At 50.5% G+C, this 27,062-nt stretch overlaps 2 protein-coding genes across 15 annotated transcripts in view; one reads left to right on the top strand and one right to left on the bottom strand.

Moving 5' to 3' along the window:
- The window catches only part of Rpusd3 (RNA pseudouridine synthase D3), a 9,020-nt gene extending 2,372 nt beyond the window's left edge, over window positions 1–6,648 (top strand). Inside the window, exons 7-9 of one of the 2 annotated variants that reach the window (XM_021224838.2) lie at window positions 142–265; window positions 611–750; window positions 5,168–6,648. In XM_021224838.2, the coding sequence (XP_021080497.1) occupies window positions 142–265; window positions 611–750; window positions 5,168–5,200 (297 nt within the window). In that variant the 3' untranslated portion in view covers window positions 5,201–6,648. Of the gene's footprint in view, window positions 1–141; window positions 266–610; window positions 751–1,260; window positions 1,721–5,167 lie in introns of those variants that run through there. The other variant, XM_005066146.4, reaches the window with a different exon arrangement.
- Ttll3 (tubulin tyrosine ligase like 3) lies at window positions 2,594–27,062 on the bottom strand. Of its 13 annotated transcripts, none has more exons than XM_040737515.1 (15): window positions 26,938–27,062; window positions 24,084–26,772; window positions 23,796–23,887; window positions 22,128–22,296; window positions 21,897–21,994; window positions 18,700–18,828; window positions 17,752–17,866; window positions 16,794–16,898; window positions 15,357–15,552; window positions 11,769–11,917; window positions 9,379–9,622; window positions 7,515–7,950; window positions 4,065–4,341; window positions 3,092–3,558; window positions 2,594–2,906 (listed from the first exon to the last, which is right to left on the bottom strand). In XM_040737515.1, the coding sequence occupies exons 2-15, from the start codon at window positions 24,478–24,480 to the stop codon at window positions 2,598–2,600; spliced, it is 3,183 nt and encodes a 1,060-aa protein (XP_040593449.1). In that variant the 5' UTR covers window positions 24,481–26,772; window positions 26,938–27,062; the 3' UTR covers window positions 2,594–2,597. The 13 variants fall into 13 exon arrangements, 12 of the variants coding, with proteins under 12 accessions (XP_040593449.1, XP_040593450.1, XP_040593453.1 ...); XR_005873753.1 differs by having other exon boundaries at window positions 2,764–2,906; window positions 3,092–3,318; window positions 3,482–3,558; window positions 24,084–27,044; XM_040737516.1 differs by having other exon boundaries at window positions 22,128–22,293; window positions 24,084–27,044.

Raw genomic sequence — 27,062 nt, 5'->3', positions numbered from 1 at the left:
ATGGGGTGACTAGTTCCCCTGTCCCTTAACAGGCAAGTGGCTGCTGCCTGTTCTCAGGCCCTGTCCTAAGTCAGCTGGCAGCAGGGGTGGCTCAATGGGGCTTCTAGGTGTGTGCTAAGTCATTCTTGACTGGTACCCTAGGCAATCCCAGTGACATCCCCATCTCGAAAGGACTTCCTAGAAGGTGTCAAGAAGACCCTCAGCCATTTCCATGTGATGGCCACAGGCTGTGGCTGTGCTCTGGTCCAGCTGCAACCCCTGACAGGTAGGTCTGTACAGTACTCTGCAGGGGAGGTGAAGCCTGGGAGGAAGATGTTGCTTGGCAGCATCTAAAGAGCATCTGATGGACTCCAAGAGTGTGAGAGTAGGCTCAGCGGGAGGCAGAGTTTAGGTGCACACCCACAGTCTAGCACCCAGCCCACATCCTTCTCCCAGGCCTTCAGTTCTGTAGGGTTGAATCCCCCCAGACTGGGTAGGTTGCCAGTTGTCATTGTCCTGATCTGCTCATGACCCTCTGTATGGAGGCAGAGGTCACCTCACAGATCCACAGGCTCTGGGAATGGGGACAGTACTTGATGAAGAAGAGCAACCGCCTCCCCCCATCTTTCAGTATTCCCCAGTCAGCTGCAGGTGCACATGGCTCTACAGCTCTGCCCAATGCTTGGGGACCACACCTATGCTCCTCGAGTGGGCACCGTTCTGGGCCAGCGCTTTCTGTGGCCAGCCAAGACCACCAAGCCCCAGAGGCAGGTAGGTCCTCAGGCCCACATGCCTGTTCTATATTTGGGGGGTTGGAGGATTGGCTTGGCCTCTGGGGCCACCTGTGGTCCTGTGGGGCACAGGCAAATGTCACACTTCCTCAGGCTTCCTTCTGTCCGTTAGCTCAAGGAGCGGGTAGCTGATCTCTAACAGGCCCTGGAGTCCATCGGTTCTTCTTGGGTTAGGTCCGGCGAATGGACATACCGTAGGAGTGGGCTTGGCTCACAAGGGCTATTGCTTTCTGGCCAGAAGGGGAGACTGGAAGTTTTTTGAACCAGGGCTTTGAGGGCCAGGTTTGTGTACTTCTCCTGACGTCCCATTAGCCAGAGGCTTAACCACATGGCTTCACTAGACACAGAAGCTGGAGTGTGATTTAGCTGTGTGGAGAGAAAACCCTGCCTGCCTGTAGAGAAAATGACTACAGTTGCAGACCAGAGAGGTCCATCAGCGCTGGGGGCGCCTCTGGCTGAACTCAGATGGCTGCTATCTTTCCCACCCCAGGTGCTGGGTGACGCTCTCCTCAGACGCCTCCACCTGAGTCCTTCCCAAGTGGCCCAGATGCCCCTGCACCTGCACCTGCACCGCCTCCTCCTCCCAGGCACCAGGTCCAGGGACCCCCCCAGTGAACTCCTGGCACCCCTACCCTCCTACTTCTCTCGGACCCTGCAGTGCCTGCGGTTCTCCCACCAATAGACAGTACTTGACCCCCGATAGGAAAACAAAGAAGGGCTGTGGCCCAGCTCAAGGACAGTGGGCTTGGCGCTGAGCAGTCAAGGTCCTCGTCTTAGTCCTACAAACCTAAGATAAAGCCCAGTTAGGCCACTCACTTGCTGTGTGGCATTGGGCAGGTGACCGCTCTCTCTACTTAAACTAATAAAAGTCCTACCTCACCAGTCTGCTTTTGAGGACCTGCTGAGAAAGCAGGTGTTCATGTCCAGGTCTGGAGGTGGCATCTGCTGTACTCCTGGTCAGGAGGTCTGCTTGCTTTTGAGACTGGGCCTCTGTGTCCCTGGCTGGACTGGAGCCCAGAGAAGCACCGGCCTCTGGCTCCCAAGTGCTGGGAGGACAGGCACACAGCACCGTGCAGGCATGAGCTCTGCTGACTTTGGAGGCCACGGGTCATTGAATTTCTACACCCACTCCACTCCACCCTGCCCCACCCAGGACACATTCACAGGCTACAGACAGATACACTTTTGGAGGACCAACAGCTAAGGCTCTACAGGTAGGAATGCCACACTTTACTGGTTTCTTGGGTTTTGCAGTTTTAGATGTCTTGACCAACCCCTCACTGAGGGAAGGAATAGACATACTCTCCGGAGAAGGGCTGAGGTTTAGGGAAAACCCATCTCTTGTCAGAGTGTTCTGTGCCCATCAGAAGCTAATCTGCCAGCCCAGCTTGTCGTTGGGAAGGGGCACTCCTGATGACTGACTTTGCTCTGCTATGGTCTCAGGCCAGCCATGTCTGCGTGTTCAGACTCAGTGTCCTCCTCTGTAGAGTGAAGGCTCTTGCCCCACCCACCCATCTTCTTGCAGAGAAAGCCAATGTCTGTCACTGGGTGGGGACTGTGGGCCTTGCTGATGGAGGCCCTGCTGGTCAACTCTTTTTTGTTTGTTTGTTTGTTTATTTATTTAGGTTTTTCAAGGCAGCATTTCTCTGTGGTTTTGGAGGCTGTCCTGGAACTAGCTCTTGTAGACCAAGCTGGTCTCGAACTCACAGAGACCCGCCTGCCTCTGCCTCCCGAGTGCTGGGATTAAAGGCGTGCGCCATACCACCCGACGTTGGTCAACTCTTTTATGAGCCTTGCCCACATTATTCAAGCCAAGCCCAGAGAACTTTACTTGCTTTTTTTAATTTGATGATGGAACCAGGATGGGGCAGTGGAGATCAGTACAGGGTTTTTTTCTAGCCTCCTAGCCCCCAAGGTTCTCAGTGTCCGGGATGCCAAAATAAAGGTCAAGGGATTGGGGAGGCTCAGCCTCTTCTCGGGGTATGCCTCAGCCCTGGGTTTGTCGCAGAGTCTGGCCTTGAAGTTGCCTTTGGCCGTGACTTTCCTGTGGGTGCTAGGAAGAGGTCCAACTTCAAAGGGCAGAGGACACAAGGCACTTCCAAAGTGGGGGCCTCGAAGATGCAAGGGAATAGCAGCCTCGGTGTAAGGAGGGAGGGAGAGAGAGATGATCAGGCCTCTGTCTTGGAACAGGTTTCTGGAGAAGACAAGCCCTTCCCTGGGGCGCTGCATGGTCTTGGCGCTGCCCTCTGTCTGTGCCCTTCGGCCCCGATCCCACTGCTCAGCACTACCCGCCAGGGTGTGAGGCACAGCTCGAGGCCCACCTTTCCTGACTTCAGCATGCTGGGTGCCAGCTTGAGATCAGGGTGAGCTGGGAAGGACATCAGAACCTTGGCAGTAGGTAGAGTCATCAAGGCCTTGCCTGTGGTTGACAGAGCCTTAGAGCCCACCAGTTGGCCATGCTGCAGTCTGAGGACCTGGCCCTGGGGTCGGAGCACACGGGAAGAAGGCAGCCAGGCCTTGGGATGGAGACTAGGGAAGTAGGAAGGGGCTGTGGGAGAAGGGAGGCTGTGAGGATCTGTAAGGCCCCAGGCTGACCAATTGTTCCACAGGGTATGTGCAGAGGTGGGGGTAGGAGATGAGGGTAGATGGAGCCCCTCCCGGCTCCTCCTCCAGAGGCAGTGGGAAGAACACAGGGTTGGGGACCAACAGACCTGGGTCTGCATCCCAGCTCTGCCCCTTCTGAGCTGTGCAACCTCGGGCAACGTCCTTAAACTTCCTGCTACCTCGGCTGAAAATGGGGACAATAGCACCTACCTCACCAGGGTGTTGTGAGGGCTAAGGGGTCTGGTTAGGGATCGGGAAGGGCATGGTGCAGCACCTTTCTCCAGACAATGGTGAGGGCAAAGGCTGGCTAGAGCAACAGCAGAGGTCTGGACTCTGAGGATGCGCCGTAGGACTAAGCCATGGCATCTTCTGGTCTAACTGCCTGGCAGGGTGACTACTTTGGAATACTCATTTGGTTATATATTTAAAGATATTTGGTGAGTAGTGTTCATACTTGCTATCACTGGTGACCTTTTGGCAGGAGGGCAACCCCAGATGCTTGGGAAGGGCTTGGAGAGTGGGCAGAAATGGCCTTGGGAGCACTGGGGTATTTGGGGAACACTGTATTACCCCAGGCCTCTGGCCGTTTTAGACAGGGTGACCTGTTGAAAACATGACCCACCCTGGTGTTGGGGGGCTCCCAGTTCTGGAGGGTGAGGCAGACCAGGGATGTGGCACTTTTTGCCTTGCCTTTCTTCCCCTTTCCGGGGACTGTGGTTGTGGTAGTGGCAGTAGAGTCTGGCTTCTCAGTGTGTCCCAGGCTTCTGGACCCAGCATCTTTCCTAGAAGCTGACCTGTGGATAGGAGATCCTGAGTCCTTGCCTTCCCCAGAGCCTTGCTGGGCCAGCAGATGAGGGAGTGATGATCGGACTCCTGTCCGCCGATGACCCACTGCCATGGGCTTCTTGATGGTAGAGCCCTCCACCACGAGCCGAATCCCCACGTACTGGGGTACCTCCACAGCAGGCTGTGGGGAGGAGAGAAAACAAGGCCATCTCAGACACTAGTGAGAAATGGCAGTGACACCATCTAGTGACTAGTGACACACAGCAGAGGTGGATGGAATCAGTTTCTGGGGTGTCTGGTCAAGAGGCACTTCTGAGAAACAGGAAGCTCCCTCTGTTATCAAGGGGTCCGGAGGATCTGGAGTCACAGAGCCCTAGGTATCAGGAAACTGGAGAAGCAGAGAATCTTAGCTATGGAGACAACCACGCATGTAACCACACATACACAAAGCACTCAGTCCTCTGCACACTAAAGCGACCTCTGGCCTGAGGGGGAATGCAAGTGTTTTCATGCCATGGGCAGTCAAAGATGGATAGAATTGAGCCTATTTTCTTTGTAATTTACACTGTCTATGGTATTCTGTTATTAGCAACAGAAAATGGACAGAAACACAAAGTAATGCATTTGGGGGCAAGCAGTATTGAGATAGCTTAGTGAGTAAAGGTACTTGCTGAGTTCAAGCTCCAGGACCCATGGGGTGGAAGGAGAGAACCAACTCCCAGAAGTTGTGCTCTGACTCCCACATGTGTGCTGTGGCATGCGTAACCACACACACACAACCCAAACACAATAAATAATACAAAGAAAAGTGAAGGAAGCTGCAAAGGGAAGAATGTGGCTCTGATGGCAGCCACCTTGGTCCAAGGCCAAATTTGGCTCCGGGAATTAGATTCCTGGTTGTGCCTTGTGACAGTCACATGAGGTGCCTAGCACCACTTAAGTGTTTTTTTGCCAAAAAAACTCTCTGCCCTGAACCCCGCCCATCAGCTTGTTACCCTATCTTCTAGTTTACAGGGCATTCAGAGAACAGACGTTGCTGAACAACACAAGGAGGCAACAGATAAAACAATGTGGGACAGTGCTGCCTGGCCTTCAAAGGGTCAGGGTGCCAGGAAGAAAGCAGCGGTGCTGTCCTAGATAAAGGAGACCAGAGAGAGACAAAGCCACCAGTGTGGCCACCTTGGTTATACTGGCCCTCAGACTCAAAACCAGATCAGCAATGAAAGAAATCTAGGGGACAACGGACATTTGAAAAATGTGTGTGCCCAGCCCTATTCAACTTGTTTGTTCTGAGACAAACATTCAGAGAACAGACCGAGCTGAACAGATAAAACAGATAAAAACACAATGTGGGACAGTACTGCAGGCCCAGGTTGGCCTCAAGCTCACATACAGCCAAGGATAACTTTGAACTCCTGATCCTCCAACCTCAGCCTCCTAAATCCTGGGATTACAGGCATGTGTTGCCATGTCCCTACAGAATTTGCTGTTTTAAACTGCAAATTACTTCCTCTTCCCCATTTCCTCTCCTTTCTTCCAAGACTACATTGTTTGTGACAGGACCTTATAAATTCCTGGCTGAACTGACATTTGCTCTGTAAACCAGGCGGGCAGTGAACCTGTGTTGCCCAGTGCTGGGATTACAGGTGTAGCTCAGTAGAACTGCACATACTGAACCTGCAGGCCTGGATTCCATCTTGGACAACTAGTGATGACATCCCTAACAAAGATGGAACCCTTTTGCCAGCACATTATTCTAAGATGATCAGGAACCGTAGGAAAAAAGGCCACTCAGGTCATTTAGTCAGTGTTTTCCCTTCCTGTAGCAAACCTAGACCTCGGTGAATCCTAGCTGAAAGACCTTAAACGTTGTTCTCAGAATTCAGAAACCCTTTAAAACATCCTTTTAAAGGTTTGTTTGTATGATAGTTGTTTTTAAGTAGGCTCTCTGAAGCCAAGGCTAGCCTGGAACTCCCTGTGTAACAAGCTTCCCTTGAACTAACAGTGATTCCCTGTCACAGCCTTCTGAATACTGGAAGGTGGAGCCCCATGTCCAGCTGTGGTGGCTAATCTCAGTTGTCAACTAGACTGGACTGAGAAAACCTAGGATTTTTATAAGGCATGCCCCTGGTGTGCCCCTAGGAGTGTTTCTAGAGAGAATTAGACTCTGCGGGCTTTGCCCAATGGATGACTTCATCCATTGGTGGATTCAGAACCCTGATAAACTGCTAGGAAATTGAGCACTGGGGAAAGCGAGGATTGATCAGATATTTTATTTCCATGCTTGGTGTGATGACTCGTACCTATAATCTTAGCACTTGGGACGCTTGAAGCAGGAGGAATGCCACGAGTTTTAGGTTAGCCTGGGCAACAGCCTAAGTTCTAGGCCAGTCTAGGCTATTCAGAGCAAGTCCCCATTTCAAAAAACAAAAACAAAAATCAATGAAACAAGGTAATGTTTTTGAATAAAAAACAATTCTAGTTTGGGCAGTGGTGGTACATTCCTTTAGTCCCAGCACTCAGGAGGCAGAGGCAGGCGGATCTCTGTGAGTTCAAGGCCATCCTGGTCTACAGAGCAAATTCCAGGACAGGATCCAAAGCTACAAAGGGAAATCCTGTCTCAAAAAACCAAAATCAAACAAACAAAAAACCCCACACAATTCTATACTTAATATAAATAAGCAGGATCAAATCTGTTTTTGGAAGAAGATGAATAATATTATAACACTACTAATTGACTCGATAGGCAAGCCTTATGGTGCATGGAGCCTCATCAGCTTTACTGGGCAAGGATAGTAGCTAGAGCTGTCCTCTGTGTCCTCCAGCTTGGCACTCTAGCAAACCCCTGTGCGAAGATCAAACCACCCATTCTCACAGCACAAGGAGGAGCCAGGTACAGTCTTACTTTATAGACAAGAGAATGAGGCTACTATCTAGAGGCTTGGAATTACGATGGAAACTCAGGTCCCAAGCCTCTGAAAATATTACCTGTGACTATGAATTAATGGTATTAATGGCTCTCAGAGAACAGTGCCCTCCACAGATGAGGAGACAGGCCAGTGGGATGTGTCTGGGTTAAGACACCCTGTGTGTAGGGTCAGGAACCAGGTCTTGAACTCTCTCACAGATGAGGAGACAGGCCAATGGGACGTGTCTGGGTTAAGACACCCTGTGTGTAGGGTCAGGAACCAGGTCTTGAACTCTCTCACAGATGAGGAGACAGGCCAATGGGACGTGTCTGGGTTAGGACACCCTGTGTGTAGGGTCAGGAATCAGGTCTTGAACTCTCTCACAGCAGACCCCAGCCAGGGCTTTGCTGTGCAGTTGCCTGTGGGAGGTGCTGGGACATCTCACCTGCTTATAGATGAGCTCAAAGGCTCCCGTGTCACAGGTACGATCCAGTCGCCGGTCAATGACCACACGCAGGGTATCTGCTTGCACACCAGCACACAGGCGGGCGGTGACAGCTGTGGAAGGTGCCATGGTGGGACTGGCATTGATCTCAATCAACCAGGGCCGGAAGTCTTCCCCAAACACAAAGTCGGCCCCATAGAGCTCAAAGCTGGCCTTCCGGCACTGCACAGTGTCTTGGGAGGTCTGCAGGGCATGGATCACAGCAGCCTTCATGCCAGGTACAATGACATTAGACCAGGCATTTGGGGCGCCCATCTCCTGCAGGTGGGCCTGAAACCTCTGGCTGGACCACATGTTGTCTGGGGGCAGCATCGGGTGCCGGTGACAGGAGGCCTCCAGGTGTTTCTGGATGGAATTGTTACATAGGTGCACAGAGCTAGAGTGGATCAGAGAGAGATACAGGCTCAGCCCTGGAGCCCAGCCTCAGGGATGCAGGCAGAACCCTCTGGTCGGCCGTCCTGGTGAGCTCAACTGAGAAGGACCTCTGCTGGAAGATCAACAGGACAGAAGCACAGAAGCTGCCTCCACCCCACCCCGCCTTCTCCCTGTTCACTCAAGGCCAGGGCTAGTCATTTCTCAGAACACTCTGGAGCTACTGTCAGGCCACAGTAAGTGTAGCAAGTGCTTTGGGCCTAGTTTCAGTTCACCATTCCTGTGTGTGACAGGGAATAAGACGGGGACGATGACCCTGGATGGTCAAATCCCAGCTTCCCCAGTGACCAGCTGTGAGATCTCAGGCAAGTCATTTAACCTGCTCACCCCTCTCGTATCTGTTTAAAATGGTAATAACTCACTTCACTGTGTTTGAGAAGTGGCTGTGGGACAACCAAGCAGGAGCACTTATCACATGTGAAGTGCTTGATGACAAACAGTGCATTGCTACTCCAGTCTTCAGATGTGGAAACTGAGGCTGGTCTTTTTCTTTGAAATGATCTCATGTTGCCCAGGCTAGATTAAACTTGCCTGCCGGGTGGTGGTGGCACACGCCTTTAATCCCAGCACTCGGGAGGCTGAGGCAGGCGGATCTCTGTGAGTTCGAGGCCGGGCTGGACCGATAGCCTCCAAAACAATACAGAGAAACCCTGTCTCATAAAAACCAAAAATAAAAACAAAACTTGCCATGTAGCTGAGAATGACAGTGAGCTGATTGTCCTGCCTCTACCTTCTAAGCACTGGCATCACAGGCATCCAACATTACCTGGCTTGATTTTTATTCCTGCCTTAGCCTCCCAAATTCTAGGATTACAGTTAGGAGCTATCACACCTGGCTTGTTTTGTCTTGAGAGGGGGGTCTCATCATATAGCCCAGGATAACCTCAAAATCCTTCAGACTCAGCCTCCCAAGTGCTGGTGTTATAGATGGGACCACTGGGCCCCATCTGAAACTGAGGCTTAAGTCTCTCCATGTCTCTAGGGGAGCACAACCTGGATGCTGCAGAGCTAGAATCTGAACCCAGGTCTCATCAAGGTTCCCTCTCATCCCAAGAGCAAACCACAGGTTGCCTTTCTCCTTTCAAGTTTCTCTTAGTCTGCCATTACCCAGATCTACATTTTCTTCATAACGTATCACCTAGCATGTTAGCCATGATTACTCAAGCTCATTGTGAGGATGTAAGCCCTTGATTAGCAGGAGTTTTTGTTTTGCTCATTTCTGTATCCCAAGGGCAGCCTCTTGGCAAGCTCCTGCAGGGCAGAGGACGCGTGGTGGTGGAAAGCCTGCCTCCCTGCCTGCAGAGCCCACTGTTGTGTTTGTCTGCTGACCTCACTAGACTGGGCAGTCCAGGGAGGTGGAGGGAGAGCTCACTTGTCCAGGTTCTTCAGAGAGAACGGCTGTGTGGAGAAGCGGATGTAGCTGTCTCGATAGAACCACACAGTGAGTGGGTTCCAGTCAGTCACCAGGAACCACTGCCTCAGGTCAAACTTGGTGCCGAAGATGAGCAGGGGCCGCTCAATGTACTTCTGCACAATCCACTTGCCATCCTTCATCAGCATAGGGTTGCAGTCTACCAGCTTCAGCATCTCTTCCAGGTGGTCCATGCACACGATACCTGAGGGGAGGACCTAGGTAGTCAGGGACCAAAAGGCTTGGAACCCCATCATAGGCTCTCATCCCCACAAGCCCAGCTGAACCTTAAGGCTGCCCCCAACCCAGTCAGAACCATTTTCCCTCTAGCAAAGCTAAGACTTCAGTTTTTTTCTAATCGTTTAATAAACCTTGTTTTGCTATAAACAGGTACAATTTTAACCGAGAGGTGGGAGGCTGGAGACCCAGCATTAGGAGCATTTGCTGTTCTTGCAGAGGACCCCACAACTCATATGGCACAACTCCAATTCCAGGGGACCTGACACCCTCTTCTGGCCTCCATGGGAAGCAGGCACACACACAGTGCACATATGCACAAGCAGGCAAAATAATACACATAATATTAATAAACATTAGGAAAAAATTAAATAAGGGCAAGATGGCTCAGTGGGTAAAGCCACTTATCACCAAGTTTAGTTCTTCCAATCTACATGGGAAAGCGAGAACAGACCCCTAGTAAGTTGTCCTCTGACCATTCTTGTGCATGCTGACCATGAACATATATTACTTTCCTCCAATAGTTAAGAGACTAGGGCCGACCGGGCGTTGGTGGCGCATGCTTTTAATCCCAGCACTCAGGAGGCAGAGGCAGGCGGATCTCTGTGAGTTCGAGGCCAGCCTGGTCTACAGAGCGAGTTCCAGGACAGCCTCCAAAACAATACAGAGAAACCCTGTCTCGAAAAACAAACAAACAAAAAAGAGGCTAGGCATACTGAAACCTCCCTCTCTGCCCAGGATGAAGCCAGCTGCTGTACCTGGATCCTATGCAGAGCTTTCCCATTACACAACTATCTGTGCCCTGCTTTCCTAGGCTCCTATGGAGTGTGAGAGGCTGTGGGACGAAGCTGGTACTGTGGTGGGGCTGGGCAAATGCCACCTCATTCTGTTACAACAAACTGGTTACAAGTTCTCATGTCCAAGGATATGTGTTTACTTTTCTTCTTTTTGTTATTCTCATTTCCTTTCTCTCTTCTTCCCTCTTTCCTCTCTGTCTCTCTCTCTCTTTCTGCCTCCCCTCCTCTCCCCCTTCTCTCTCCTCTCTCTCTCTCTCTCCTCTCCCTCCCCCTCTCTGTCTCTGTCTCTCTGTCTCTCTCTGTCTCTGTCTCTCTCCTCTCCCTTCCCCCCTCTCTCTGTCTCTGTCTCTTTATCTCTATCTCTCTCTCTCTCTCTCTCTCTCTCTCTCTCTCTCTCTCTCTCTCTCTCTCACACACACACACACACACACACACCAGGGTCTCACTGTGTAGCTCTGGCTGTCCTGGAACTCACTCAGTGCATCAGGCTGACCTCAACTCACAGAGATCTGTCTGCTGTCTGCCTCTGCCTCCTGAGTGCTGGGATTAGAGATTTGCACCACCGTGCCCAGTTTGTTCTCCCTCTCTCTTTTTTCTTGCTTTCATTGACTTTATGACAGGGTCTCACGTAGACCAGGCTGGCCTCATGCTTATTGTGTAGCTAAGGTTGGCCTTGAACAATGCTTTTGTTTCCACCTAGGCACAGATGCACTTTCCTTTTTCTGCCTTTTTTTTAAAAGTTCATTATTTTTATGTTATGTGTGAATGTTTTACATGTCTGCCACATGCATGGCTGGTGTCCATGGAGGCAAGAAGAGCGATTGGATCCCCTGGAACCTGAGGTACCCAGTGTATTCACTTTGTGACACTTCACTTACCGGTGCATCAACATGTAGATCCTTTTCAATAAAGAATGTCATCCTTACAAGTTTTCTGTCAATTTCTTGGGAGGCTTTTACAGTCTTTAAAGGCCAGGTTGATGCGGGACCCTCATGTGACCACAGTGGATTCCCTGAAGTGATGCAGTGAAGTAAGGCCCCGAGACACTCTTATGGGCAGTGAGAGGCGAAGCCTCAAGCACCGTGTGAGAGGTGGGTGTGTGCTGCATTCAGCTTTCACCTGGCAGGTGGACCCAGCACCATCCCCATTTTACAGTGGAGAAAACTGAGGTTCAGAGAGGTGAATTGGCTGGTCAAGGTCACTATTAGTAACAGCTGAGATCTAAACCTGGCAGTGGGGCAGTCTGAACTATTAGCCTCCTTGGCTTCTAGTGGTAGATAAAGGTACTAAAACTGGAAGAAGAATTTGTCTTCCCACCTCGGCCACGGGACTTGGCTCCTGGCTTCACAATCCAGATGTTTCGATCCCCCTCCATGTCGATCTGGGGTACCACATCCTGAAGCTGCTGTAGGATGTCTTCACAGCGCTGGACCTGGGCCTCCAGGTGTTTCAGTTCCGCCCCTTCACTGTGTGGAGACAGCGGGACTTGGGGAGGGTGGGGCCTGGGCCAGATGAGAGGATAGGACCTCCCACCTCCAACCTGCTTTGGCCACACCTGCCCCTGAGACACCTAGATAGGTCTCCCTGCTTCCCACTCCCAGATCACCAACAGCCTTTAACCTATCCAGACTACAGCCCTTCTCAATTCCTTCTGGCAGCTTCTTCCCTAGGATCCTGAGGATGGGGTACTCACTAAGCCAGGCACTCTGACAGACTGCCCCCCCATCCTCTCAGCAACCCTCTAGGGAAGTATTACTCAGCCAATTTTAGGGAAATGCAAATTGAAGCTGGGAGAGTTAGGGGACCAGGTGGAGTGACTGTGTCAGGGTACAAAAGCCCCACTGCTTCACCCGGAGAGGCTTTCCGAGTCCCCCCACCTCATCTGACTTAACTGCGTGACAGTCGTACTTTCTCAGCCTAAGGCTTGTCTCTCCCATTGCACACGCTCCCACTGCCACAAATCCACTTATAAAGTTGCTGTCCGCCCTCTCCTAGGGCCTTTCTGGTGTGTGGTACAGAGGGTTGAACCCTGGGCCAACTAGGCTGAGCACACAGTCTCCTCGGAGCTGCGGGTCGAACCTGCAGGGCTGTCTTCTGTGAGGTTCCCTCTCTGCTTATCTCACACTCTAACACAACCCCTGCCATCTAGTAGGCACTCTCCAAGTCTGCTGACTGAGTGGTTGGCTGTGTGCATGCTTGGGTAGGAGTTGGCCCAGACAGACGGCTTCATAGGAAAGGGGGGACCCTGTTCCCTACAGGATAGACAGTGTCCTCAACTAATCATACACTGTCCCAGATGGCTGCTCCATTTACTCCTGGACAACAAAGACTCCCCAGGGTGCTGGCCTCACTTTAACAGTTTGACTTCCTACCATAGACAGTTTTGTTTTTATGAGCAGCATTAAGAACAAGAGTGACTTATCTAAATTTAAACTGAAAAATAAATAAAAGACAGGAAAAAAAAAAAAGAACAAGGGTGACCAGACAGAGGAGCTCAAAGGGCTCCAAGGATCAGTCCCACTGGCTCCTAATGAGCTTTCCTGTGGTCTGTGTCAGTATCTGCCTAGTAAATCTGGAGTGAGGCCAAGGGAAATGTTACCTGGGAGTGGCAAGGGTACAGGGAATTTGAAAATGTCTATTCAGTATGATTTTTATAAAACCTGCTTTGATGGAAGTTAACTTTTATAAAAGTAAGGCTAATGGGACATAGTCTTTTTAAAATTTTTATTATTTTTAAAATGTGTGTGTGTGTGTGTGTGTGTGTGTGTGTGTGTGTGTGTGTGTGTGTGCACGCAGGTACTTGAGGACTACAGAAGCAATAGGTCCCTTTAAGGGAGTAATAGGTGGTTGTGAACTGCCTGACATGGGTGCTAGAACCAAATAAGAACCTCTGAAACAGTTGGTGCTCTTAACCACTGAGACCTCGCATGGGCTTGTTATGTTTCTCTTTTTTCTTTTGTTTTCTTTTGGTTTTTCAAGTCAGGGTTTCTCTGTGTATCCCTGGCTATCCTAAAACTCACTCAGTAGACCAAGCTGGCCTTGAACTCACAGAGATTCTCCTGTCTCTGCCTCCCAAGTAATGTTTTTTGTTTGTTTGTTCTTGTTTTGTTTTAGTTTTTGGGGGGGTTTCGAGGCAGGATTTCTCTGTTGCTTTGGAGGCTGTCCTGGAACTAGCTCTTGTAGACCAGGCTGGTCTCAGAACTCACAGAGATCTGCCTGCCTCTGTTTCCCAAGTGCTGGGATTAAAGGCATGTGCCACCAATGCCTGACATTGTTTTAAGACAGGGTTTCTCTGCATAGTCCTGACTGCCCTACAACTTGCTCTGTAGACCAGGCTAGCCAAGATCACAGAAATCTGCCTGCCTCTGCCCCCTGAGTTACTGGGATTAAAGGCATCACCCCCACTACCTGGTTTTATGTGGGCTTGTTTAAAAACAGTGGAGAAAGTCATAAGGCAGTGATAAAGTGAGTCACTCACCACTTATATATATGTGGAGATTGTTTTTTATGTGTGTGTGTGGGAGGTCATTTTTTGAGATAAGGTGTTGCTATTAGCCTAAGCTGGCCTTGAATTTATAGTGATCCTCCTGCCTCAGCCTCCTGCCCATATCTGTTTTCTGAAGGGTTTATGTGATTCTTACTTTTGGTGGGTTCTCAACAGCCTCCACATTGGACATAAAAAAGGATATTTCTAGCAAGGTGGTTGTGGTACATGCCATTAATCCTAGCACTTGGGAGGCAGAGGCAGGTGAATCACTGAGTTCAAGGCTGGCCTGGTCTACAGAGCAAGTCCCAGGGCAGGGTAGCCAGGGCTACACAGAGAAAACCTTATCCCCCCAAAAAGCAAAAACACAAAAACAAACAAACAAAAGGATCCTTGATAATTCTTAGTTTAAGAAGGCTGAGCCTAGCCGGGCAGTTGTGGTGCACACCTTTAATCCCAGCACTTGGGAGGCAGAGGCCAGCGGATCTCTGTGAATTTGAGACCAACCTGGCCTACAAGAGCTAGTTCCAGGACAGCCTCCAAAGCTACACAGAGAAACCCTGTCGGGGGGGGGGTCTACAAGAGTGGACACCTCAAGCCCGTGCCGACCCCACAATACAAATTATCCTGTGGCATACCATTCTGCAAGGTGGATGCTATTTTTAAATTTATTTTGCACTTAAGAAGAAGTTGGATCTCTGTGAGTTCGAGGCCGGGCTGGTTTGACAGCCTCCAAAACAATACAGAGAAACCCTGTCTCGTAAAACCAAAAAAAAAAAAAAAAAAAGAAGAAGAAGTTGTTCAGAAAGTTCAGTGATATCCCCAGGGTCACAGAGTTTAGGAGATGGGAAGAAATGACTGGAATTTAAGTCTACTGACAACCCAAGCTACCACCTTGGGCCCATGCTATGTTAAGGTGGGAAATCAGTGGATTGGACTCTCTCATGGAGCCAGTGGGAGCCTGTTGGGGAAGTCTTTTGTCAATAAAGCACTGTTGAGCCAATAGGAATCTAGATAGGTGGGACTAGGAGTTCAGGAGGATTCTGGGAAGGAGAAACACAGAAGAGTCAACATGTAACCTCCATGGGGTAGGAGCCCGGAACTATTCTCTGGTAAGAGACATACTTAGATTAACAATTATGGGGTAATTACTTAAAGCAGAGCTAGCCAGTAAGAGACAAGCAAGGCCAACAGCTTCATAATGAATATAACCTCCTGTGTGTTTATTTGGGACTGATGCGGCTCTAGAACCAGGCTGGCGGAAGGGCTCCTCTCAAAGAAAAGGCTTCTTTTGACAGGAGCCTTTGAGGGTTCCACAGGAGTATCCAGGATAAAAGAAGATGGGGGACTGGGCTGTGCTAGATGGAGAAGGTCTGACTGCAGCCCCTGCCCATACGCCCACAGCCCTGCCCTGCACTTACTGGACTATTTGGTAGTAGCGCTGCAGGAAGGCGGACCAGCCCTCAGGGCTGAAGTACAGTGGCACATCCGGGTCCTTGTCTATGTCCTTGTGGGCCATGCTGCTAAGATGCTCCTCGCATGCACTCAGAGCATCATCCACAAACTCTGGGGACACAGTCACTGCTTTTTTTTCCTGTTTCTTGGGCTGTGTGCCTTCTGTAGGGATGGAAGGGACCTGTAAATAGCCCATTTTGAAGCAGGTAATGTTACAAATGCCATTGTCCTTTGCTGACCTGAAACCTATCACTTACCTGAGACCTCGCCCTAAAGACACCTGAGTCCCAGCATGAACTTGATCCCCAATCACCCTGGGACATGCCACTCACTCACCTGAAACTGCTCCAAATTCACCTGCAACCCTAGCATTTTGTCCCTGGCCACCATTGTCCCTGCATCCCTTACTTAACTAAGCCTCCAGCCTAAATGTCCCAAAGGTCTCTAGAGCATGCCTACCCTAGCACCCACCAGCAGCTCTTACCTCTGGGCCCGATTCAACTTGATCCTACAATGTACCTGGAACCTGACCCATACTTGAGCTCAGTAAACAGAAGTTTAAATGCAGGGTCTCTGGTCATAGGGGGTCCCCCTATGGCCCAGATCCTGGCACATAACAGTCTTTTTGGAACCTGATCCACCTAGGTCAAATGACAGCAATCGAAGGTGTGTGTGTAGGGGTCCCTCTTGAAGGGCTAGGGACTTTTCTCCTTCTAGTAAAGCTGCCCATTCATTCCCAGAGTCCCTTAGCCATAGAACCCCAGTATTGCAGAGTAGGGAGGGAAGCACTATGTTGGGCCAGCATGCAGAGGGTTTCTATGTCCCCTCCCTTCCCAGATGTTCCTTATGTGCAGGCACAGGGCTTCTTGGATATAGCTCTGTGTCTTCCCAGAGAATTTGAAGTGGTTATCACAGGCAGGGATGGGCCATGTGGTCTCAGCCTACCTCTCTAAAGTGGTCAATTAGGCCTGTTCAAGGGCTGGACAATTAACAGATTGTCAGGTAGACAGGCGCAGGGTAGATGCAAGGGGTAGATCTCAGGGTGACAGGTGGTAAGCAGAGGATGGGCAGGTGGATGGGAAGACACGAAGATGGATTGTGCAAGGGCGGGGAAGGAAGGGAGTGGACAGATGGATATAACATGGAAAAGATGGCAGTGACAGGTGACTGCAGTGATTGGTAAGAGGTGGCCAGGTTGGGGGATGGTGGAGAAAATGAATGGATGGTGGCTAGGTAGATGGGTGGATGGCTGGGTGAACAGGATTGAACAATATCCGTAGATAGGAAGCTGGACACAAAGGTTGGTGGCAAAGGCTGCAGTCTGGTCATATGACTTAAACATGTAAATGAATGGGGATGAACAGGCACATAATAGTGGGAGTGGAATTAACCACAGCACTCACCTAGGACCTTTTCCTCTCTTGCCTTGACGGAGATGAAGTGTGGCTTCCCTTCTGACTTCACCACCAGCTTGAGAACGTTGCGGGCAGCTGTCAGCCAGAAGTCCTCTGCTCCCAGGCAGGGATATCCTGCTCAGCCCCCAGGCTCCAGGCCTCTCCTGGTTCTGGAACCTCACCATGGCTTGCCCCATTTTGGATCCAGAACCTCATTTACCTGTCTCACTCTAGCACCTGGCTACTACCCCAGCTATAGAGTATCATACCCACAGTGTGACCGGATGTGGCACAGACTGTCTCTAGATAGTGACCTGTACCCTTTCCCTCCCTCTCTCCCTCCTTTCCTCCCTTCCTTCCTTCTTCCTGTCTTTCCTTTCTTTCTTTTTTTTTTTTGGACAGGTCCTTGCAGTTTCAAGCTGACTACCTTGGAACCCACTATGTAGACAAGGGTGGTCTCAAATTTGTGGCCATCCTGCCTCTGCTTCCCCAGTGTGGGGATTATAGGTGTGACCCACCACCCATGGTCCTCCTTGTCCATTTTGGTACTTACTCTAACCTGAGAGTCACACTGTGCTGTAAAGTCTATCGCAGGTTTAGAACATAATTTAAAAGCTGCCATCTGCCCCAGATCCAAATTCTGAACTCAGAACCCATATTGGAATGGGAACCCACAGCCTTTTATGGAACCTGGTCCAGCCTGCAACTTATCTGGATTCCAAATGGAGCCAGCCCACTAACCTCTAGAACCTGCTGCTCTAGAGTTCAGTCAGGCTCTCTGGGCTTTTCTGGGCCAGGGTTGGCCATTCTAGGAGGCTCAGGAATGGAAGACCCACTAGGGGGGAGGAAAGGATGGGGGTTAGAGTGAAGTCTACTGAGTAAGTGAGGGCAAGAGGGGAGGCCTGTTGTTTTCCATTGTGGGGAAGACAGCATGAGGGGGCCAGGCACAGGGCTGGAGTCCCCTTACCTATGAAGGCTTTCTTGTCATCTTCTGCCCCCAGGCGATAGCATCGTGGGAAGAAGGAGTCAGCATCAGCCTCGTCAAACCATGGAAGATTTCGGAGGTTGAGACACAGGCCCACCTACGGGGACAGCTGCTGAAGGGGCTGGCTAGGACCCAGAGAGCGTCAAGGGGCTCCCCCAAATGTAGCGTGTATGTCCAGACACCCAGGAAAAGCCTGCCTGGAACCTCCAGCCCACTTGCAAGGCCTGATTTGATATCCATCTCCAGGTTTGCCAGCTGAGAATGCCCCATGTCCCTCTACCCACCATTTCCCATCCACAAAAGCTTATTCTATCCAGGGAGCCTTTATAGTTCACACCACAGTGTGAGTGACGGCATAGTACTGTGGTTCTCGACCTTCCTGATGATGCAATCCTTTATTTTGTTGCTACTTCCTAACAGTAATTTTGCTACTGTTATGAATTGTAATATGAATATCTGATACGCAGGATATCTGATAGGTGACCCCAGAGGGGTGGTGCCCCACAGGCTGAGAACCACTGGCATAGTAGATGCTGGTAAACCTTTTTTTTTCTTTTTTTGCTGGTAAACCTTTTACCCTTTACACAACCTTAGACAACCTGGTATCCTCATCTCAAGATGAGGAAGTGGCGGGTTGGAGAGGGGGAGCCGCTTGCTAAGAAACCCAGTAGACAGACATGCTCTGTTCAGGCAAGGGCCCCTTTGTTCTCCATCATTGCTTTGATGCTTCTCTGTTTTTAGACTTCATATGGACTTCATGGGAACTGAGCCCACAATTGTCATGTCAACATATGTCACATATAGTTTGGGGACTAGATGTGAACCTAAGAATATCTGTGTTCTTTGTAGATTCTTCTCTAACTGACAAGTACAGCAGGAAGCAGGGCTGCCAGCCCAAAGGCTGGGGTTGGATCCCCCTGAGATGCCTACCTTTGTAGTGAAGGAGCCTGCGCGGGCATAATGGTTTATCATCTGATCCTTGGAGAGGAAGCGACAATCCAGCACATCTCGCCGAGTGGTCCAGATGAGGTAGGGGGTCTCATTCCGAACCATGCGGGACTGGAGAAAAGGGGAGGAGATGGAGACAGGAAGGCCAGTGGGGACAGCTTCTCCCTGCCCTGCTGCACACCCCCGTTTCTGAATAAGGCATGAGAAGACATTTGTTTTAGAGGGCATGCTGGGTGAACAGACAGCAGGTGGAATTTCCAGCCTCCACTTGGCAGTGACTAAGCTGCACACCACAATGCCACACCTTGCTCTGTGACCATCAGTGATTGCCCCAGTGGAAAGACAGTGACTCCAATCAGTGAACACACAGCATGGACAGAGGCTCCCCATGGACCCAACCTTTGCATTCTCCCTACAGCTCTGGGACACAGATATTATTAGCTAACAATGCTCTAATAGGCTCTATTCTTTGTTTTTAGAGACAGACTCCTGCTATGTAGTACACAAAAGCCTCAATCTCACTAGGTAGCCCAGGCTACCTTTTAACTCATGGTCTCTCTGCTTCAGCCTCCCAAGCACTGGATTGCAGATGTGTACCACTCTGCCAAGCTTGAAACTGCCACCTCTGTGTATTGAGTCAGGCATGGTAGCCACACCCATCACTCCTGAGGCAGAGGTTGGTGGATCTCTGAGTTCAAGGCCAGCCTCGTATACATAGGGAGTTCTAGTACAGTTAGGGTTACACGGGGAAACCCTGTCTTGGAGGGGAAAAGAGAAAAGACTTCATGCTGCAATTTCATGTTGTTTTTTAGTGAGTTAAAGTCTCTGTGGCCATGTTTGTGGGGGTCTGTCACTCTGTTTTTCTCACCCGTGGAATGCACTAACCCTACCTTAGAGTGCTTGAGTAAGAACCAAATGAACTGACACGGAAGACACTTAGAAAAAGGGTCAGAATGCGTGTGCTGGTGCTTACCTGTTTTTTTGTTTGTTTGTTTGTTTGCTTGTTTGTTTGTTTTTTTGGTTTTTCGAGACAGGGTTTCTCTGTATTGTTGGAGGCTGTACTGGAACTCGATTTGTGACCAGGCTGACCTCGAACTCACAGAGATCCGCCTGCCTCTGCCTCCCGAGTGCTGGGATTAAAGGCGTGCGCCACCAACGCCCAGCATCTGTTTTTTGTTTTGTTTTGTTTTTTCTAGACAGGGCTTCTCTGTGGAGCCCTGGCTATCCTGGAACTCTCTCTGTAGTTCAGCTGCCTCTGCTTTCTGAGTTCTGGGATTAAAGGAGTGTGCCATCACTGCCCCGAATAGTGTTTGCCTGTAACTCTAGCACTCTGGAGGCTGAGGAACTTGAGTTCAAGGTCAGCCAGAAGTCATCTGCACAGTAGAACTTTGTTTTCCTTTTCTCCCCTCTGTGGAGCCTTAGTTGTCCTGGAACTCACTCTGTAGACCAGACTGGCCTTGAACTCAGAGATGCACCTGGCTCTGCCTCCTGAGTGCTGGGATTAAAGGTGAGCGCCACCACCTGGTAGGAAGAGAATCTGAAGGAGGGACTGTTTAGATCAGGTTGGTCTGGGGGGCGCTGTCTTCATAACACTAACTAATGTGGGAAGACCCAGATCCGGATGGGTGGTGCTACCCCCTGGGCTTGGGTCCTGGACTGCATGCAAGGGGAGGAGGCGAGCTGAGTGGAGAGCAAAGCACCCATCCATTTCTCTGCTCGACTGTGGATGCCATGTGACCAGCTGTTTGAAGGTCTTCACCTTGACTTCTCTGCTATGACTGACTGTAACCTGGAACTAGGAGTTAAACTTTCCATGACAAGTAGCTTTCTGCCAGGGTATTTTATTATAGAAACAGAAATGAAATTATTGAAGCCAGCCAGATGACTCAGCACACAATGGTGCCTGATGCCAAGACCCAATACTTGAGCCGATCCCGGGAACACATGATGGAATGAGAGAATCGAGTTCAGATAGTTGTCTGATTTGCACATGTGTATGTGGCATGTGCAGGCCCATACCCACATGCATGCATATCACACACAGAGAGAAATGGGATGGGGGGGGTTAAAATAAAGAAAAGAAAAAGAAATGGAAATTTCATATAGTTCACTTAGTCTGGGTGGGGTCAAGCTCTGAACTCGTGTTTTCTCTTCACCACACCAGCATATCAGCATCTCTCAAGTTTTGGTGTACATGCTTCTGTGTGTAGGGATATGTCTTTGTGTGTGTGTGTGTGTGTGTGTGTGTGTGTGTGTGTGTGTGCGTGTGCGTGTGGAGACCAGAGTACAATCTTGGGTCCCATCAGGAGCCATCCATCTTGTTTTTTCTAAAGGATGTATTTGTTTTTATTTCATGCATATGGGTATTTTACCTGCAAGTATGTCTGTGTACCAAATTCATGCAGTACCCAGGGAGGCCAGGAGAGGGTGTCAGATCCCTTGGAACTGGAGTTACAGACTCTTAAGAGCCATCAGGTGGTGCTGGGAATTAAACCTCTGGAAGAACAGCCAGCACTCTACCACTGAGTCATTTTCCAGTCCCCAAAACTTGTTTTTGCCATAGGGTCTCTCACTGGACTGGAGTTTGTATAGTACGCTCTGTTGGCTGACCAGCAAGCCTTAGGGTGCACTAGTTTCTGCTTCCCTGGGAGGCTACAAGCTTTCCTTCACCACACCTGGCTTTTTTTTTTTTTTTTTTTTGAGACAGGGTTTCTCTGTGTAGCCCTGAAACTTACTCTGCAGACCAGACAGGCCTTGAACTCACAGAGATCTGCTGCCTCTGCCTCCCAAGTGCTGGGATTAAAGGCGTGCGCCACCACTGTCAAGCTAATACACCTGGATTCTGGAGACTGAACTCGGCCCCTCACTTTATTGAAGGACGAATCACCTTTGCTTGTCTGACTTTTAAAGCCATTTCTTACAGCCTTCATTTACCAAGGGCAAAGGGAAGAGCTGGGCGAAGCATTGTGGCAGGGAGGCCATCGGAGGCAGCATGAGCAGAGGATGTGGTCACCATATCAGGCCTACCAAGTCCACCAGCACCCAGCAGATCTAGCCAATCTTTAGAGAAGCAATCTGGTTTCCCAGACTGCAAGTTGGGGTCCAGAGACGGAAGGACATCCAACTGAATAGAAGCCTCCTGCCAGTCCCTGTTTTGTACTGACCCCCAGAGTCCTCACCATCAAAGCATGTACTCCATCCAGGTCATCAAATTCCAGAAAACTATCGAAGTCCAACAGCTGTGGCTGCGGAAACTCCTCACTCTCTTCTTCATCCTCTGTGGGTGTGGAAGATGACTCCATGGGAATGTGTCTATGTCCCACAGCCCTTTAAGGTCTTAACCCTGAACCAGGAAGCAACAGAAAAGGACTCAGGAGGGACATCTTGTGCACAAGGAGGGACCTACTCACCATCCTCCGTGGCATCACTATCACCCATCACTGAACTATCTAGATCCTTCTGGGGTGCCGGCAGGATGGTGCCTTGGGGCTGGACCATCTTCTTTTCTACCCAGCCCCTCTGGCGCAATAGACACCGGATCACTGGGTATCGGCCATGAATCATAAAGATCTTCTTCTGCTGTAAGGTGAGAGGCAGGGACTTTCTTCAGCATCGGACATATAGGAGGCAATGGTGAACCAGACAGGATCTCTGTCTTCAGGGAAATTTTATATCTCAGTAGGAGGCAGCTTATAAACAAGGAGAAAAATAAACAAAGACAGCGGCTAGTTACTATGTCCCTGCTGTGTGGTAAGCACTTATGTGCACCACTAAAAACAATTTGCATTTGAATTACATACGAAAGGCATATAGAGGCTAAACAGTTTCTCCAATATTACACGGTAGTTAAGGGACAGAGCAAGGATTTCTTCCTTTCTGTCTGGTGCTGGGGATTGAGCTCAGGGCTTCCTATATGCTAAGCACACATTCTATCACTGGTATTCCCAGTCTCAAGAGTAATACGTGGTCATGGCAAACTGGGAAGGTGCCATGAATGCAGAGCCGAACAAGCAGAGTAGGTAGCGTGTGCAAAGGTTCAGAGCCTAGCCAGAAGTCAGAAGGAACTGAGAGGTCAGGGAGAGTGAAATCTGAACAATGAGAGCTCCCAAGAATACGCAGAGAGTGACTGGATTGTGGGGAGCCCAGTGGACCTTAAATTTAGCCTTATGCTTTAAAGCGAGAGGACTGAATCAAGAGGGTAAGGAACTAAAGGCGGCTGGCTCTGTAAGTTTGCACGCAGCTGCATGAAGAGCCAATGGGGGAGGGGCAGGCACAGAGGCAGACCGCGGTGGATGCCATGGTCTAAACAACTGCAATAGTAATGAGGGTGGTAGCGTGGAAACGGGGAAGGAGCTAGCCTGAGACTCATCTTGGAGGTGTGCCTGAGTTTGCGATGGATGAAAGGACCTGGAAGAATGGATTTCTGGTTCTGAAATAAATGGGGAAAACTGGATACCAGGGAGGATGACAGGTTTGGACCATTGAACAGGAGTAAGGTTTGGGATGCAAGTGAGAGGTGCTGGTGAGCTCTTTGAGTGGAGACATCCAACAGAGGGCTGGATCTCCAGGGTTGAGGCGCAGGGTAGTGCAGGGCACGATGTGATTCTGGTCTCCCAAGCTCAAGGAAAGATGTGCACAGAGAAGGACCCAAGGTATCAAACATCTGGGGAATCTTCAGAGGCAGTAAGGGAAACTAGGAGTGTGGAGCAAGCCAGCCAGCCAGCCATTCAGCCCAGGGTGGAGTGTAGGACTCCTTTGTGACACACAGCGCCCCAGCAGAAGGAAGGCTGCAGGATGTGGCTCCTTTCTGGATACCAGGGCACTAGATGAGAATAATTTCTAATGGGAATGGGATAGAAGGGCTGGGAATCAGGGACTGAGCTGAAGAAAGCATCCCTTGGAAGAGGGAATTCAGTCAAGACTATGGGCCTGAAGAGGGACTGAGCATGGAGGTGGGGGGGGGGGGGGACACTTATAGGTGTGTGTGTGTGTGTATTAAGTCTTTGACATTTATGGATTTATTTTTAAGGATATGAGAAACTAGTAAGTGTAGCCACCACTACCCCATCCCCTCCGACCTTGACGGCTCTCTCTACGTGGATTTTGGCGTTTCTGAGTCGGCCCATGTGGTGAGGTCCTTTGGAGAATCCTCGCCAGAGGATAAGGGAATCTGTAGAGAGAAGCAGAGCAGGAACACAGAAAGCTGGGGGGGCTTGGTCCAAGGACCTCTCTGACTCCGGGTGCCCCTACCCTATATCCGGACGCCCAATCTCCCGAGCTCTTCAGATTCCCCATTCCTTCCACCCTCCCCACCTCTCTCTGTAGCTGCTAGGGTGTTAGGGCTGGCCGCCCTCGCTGCACCTCACCATCAGGCGGCGGCGGGGCATCAGGCAGGGGCTCAGCCAGGGTCGGGGGGAGCAGGGAGCAGACAGGGTAGGGGTTCGCGGTGTCCTGGGCACCCGGCATGAACTCGTGGGCGCTGCTTAAGTGGCGCGCAGGCAATGAGTTGCAATCCCCAAGGCTGCCACCGCAGCGCGCCCCCTCGGGCCTGGCGGAGGCGGGCCCGGCCCATTGCTGGTTCCCTGGCGGGTCAAACTCGGAGCTGCTTGCCCAGGGCCACTGGGGAGGGAAATTGGTGCGGAGCTCGGGCGGCTGCGGCCTCCGGTGCCAGCTGCACTCCGAGCCGCGCTCCTGGCGGTACCAGGCGGCTGCAGGCACCAGCTGCCCCGCGCTCAGGAGAAGCGCTGCGCTGAGGCCCTGCATGCGCCTCTCGCCAGGATCGCTCCCAGCGCCCCGGTGCGCGCCTCCGCCTAGGAGCCCTCTCGGGCCCCGCCCTCTGTTTCCCGTCTCCTAGGAGACCGTTACCCAGGCACAATCAGACTCAGGTACGGAAGGCCTGAGAACTGCTGTGGGAAGTGGAGTTAGGATTTTTTTCATGGTGGTTTCGGTTCTGGGCCTCACTTGCCACACACCCTTGATGAGCCAGACACTGAGGATGGAAGAACCGAGCCCTGGGGCGACCATTTTTTGTGCCTTGGCCGCCACACTAAGGCCCTGGGATAAGGGCTGTCAAATCTCCGACATCATGGAGTTTACAGTGTGTGGAAAACCAAAAATTAGCAAAAGAAACAAAAAGGTGCAGGTTTAAGGGCAGGGAAAAGGAAGTGAGCTAAAACCGGGAAGGGACTTCCTGAAGGTAAGGCAGTTAGGCATGTCCCCTCTCAGGAACCAGTTAAGCTAAAGGTGTACATGCATAGGAGCCAGGGAGCATGGGAAAAGATGAAATCACATTCTAGCAGTGGGAAGCCTTGGTAACTGTGCTGTTCAGGCTGGGAACCTGGGGAAGGGGGGGGGGGTTTAAAGGCAGCTGGTGGGGTTGAATCAGTCCTGTGGGGCCTGGGTGGATTTGGCTGGAGGTCTTTGGGAGTAAGAAAGTCAAGGCTGTGTATGGGGTGACAATAAAAGGTTCAGAGCACACACTGCCTCTTCCACGAACTCAAAAAGTACAATCATTTTTATCAACTCAAGAGATGGAAAGAAGCAGTAGTACGTCATTCTGGCCAAATCTGTAAGTAAGGCATTATCTTCAGAACTCAGAGAAAATAAGTCAGACAGACTCCAAAACAGTACACAACTTTTCTCAAAATCACACACCAATTCTAGTAAGGTCTGATTCCAACACCCTTTTCGAGACAGGGTCTCACATACCCCAGGCAGACTTTCAACAGCTGGACTGCCCTCACACCTGGTGCTGGAATGGAACTCTGGCTTCATGCATGCTGGACAAAGCCGTATAGAGACTGAGCTACATGCCCAGCCACTTGGGCTTCCAGTGGGAGTGAGAAGCACCAAATGCAGTTAGAGGCCAACACTAGCAGTGTCTACTCAAGCAGTCCAAGAATCCAGCTGTCGTGTCGTCACCAGGCAAGTCTGCTTTTGCAGTGTAGGTCCCCCAGCTACTAGTCTAGCCAAACCCAACCAGAGATTACCCCTCCCACCCCACAAGTGGCTGGAAATCGGACTTCCCGGAAGAGGAGGATTGGCTGGTTGGCAGCAATCTTCGGAGCTTGGGAGATAATCTACAGCATCAGAGTGTTTTGGCTGGCTCACCGGAGCAAGGATGTTCTTTGAGGGTTGAGTGGCCAGCTGCCATTCCCTTCTGATCATCCAGCTTCACTGCAAAGCTAGAAAGAAACCATGCACCACACAGGGTTCAACTAATTCAATAAGGAGGTCACAGAGGTAGTGTCACAAAGGGATGGTAGCCAATCAAGCTGTCCCCACACCCATCCTTTCTTTAACACTTGTTCTCTTCAAAAGGCCCCTTTGGGGGCTGGTGATGTCGCCTGGAGATAGGCTTGCATATTGTGCTCAAGGCCCTGAGAAACAATTCCCACCAACCCTCAGCAAACACTCCTTTGGCCATCTAGAAAGCTCAGTGCTCTCACATACACAACTTTTTATTTTATTTGAGAAAATATCTTTCTGTAGTTTAAGGATGGTCTAGAACTCATAGAGTTTCTAATTTCTAGGTGCTAGACTAACGTGTGAGCCAACAGACCTGGCTCAAGGCCAACTGTTCCTGAATTTTCCCTGATGCCTTCTCCTGTGAGCACACGTTACCCGCTCCCACTTCCGACCAAGAACACCACGTATACGCCTATTTGCAGACCACTTTCCCTGGACTTGCGTTTCACCAAAGTATGACTGGGTGTCAATGTTGGTGCCCAGCACACAGAGAAGTAGAAGGATCAACTGCTGTTCACCCAGCATCTGTTTGGCAGGGGCAGTGCTATACAGCTCCCATTGTCTCTACATAGTAAGAGACAGTGAGAGAAAGGACTGCTTACTTCAGGAGCCAGCAGGAAGTCACAGGCACTATCTGATGAAACTCCCTGAGCACTTTCAGTACTGAGATACCTTTAGCTGTCCAGTCACCAAGTGAACTAAGACTTTGAGATAGTGTGGAGAGTGATTCCTGCCAGCACAGGCAGAAGGCTCTTTCTAGTTCACAGGATATGGGAGACTTGGAGCAAGCTATTTTGGATGTGGCACCTGGTTTCTGAGGATCCCTGAAGATGGAATAGAAGTATGATGTGGAAACCATTGCTATCTCTCTCTGTCTAGGCAGGGACCACCTTCAGAATAATGGTGCCTGACTGCAGTGAAGTTCCCTGGGTTGCTGCCCTTGGCAGGGATCAATGATTTTGGATGTGGCACCTGGTTTCTGAGGATCCCTGAAGATGGAATAGAAGTATGATGTGGAAACCATTGCTATCTCTCTCTGTCTAGGCAGGGACCACCTTCAGAATAATGGTGCCTGACTGCAGTGAAGTTCCCTGGGT

Source organism: Mesocricetus auratus, unplaced genomic scaffold (genome assembly GCF_017639785.1).
Source record: "Mesocricetus auratus isolate SY011 unplaced genomic scaffold, BCM_Maur_2.0 Super-Scaffold_100676, whole genome shotgun sequence".
NCBI classification, from domain to species: domain Eukaryota; kingdom Metazoa; phylum Chordata; class Mammalia; order Rodentia; family Cricetidae; genus Mesocricetus; species Mesocricetus auratus.
The sequence above is the reverse complement of the archived record's forward strand: the minus strand, read 5'-3'. Positions and strand labels throughout refer to the sequence as shown.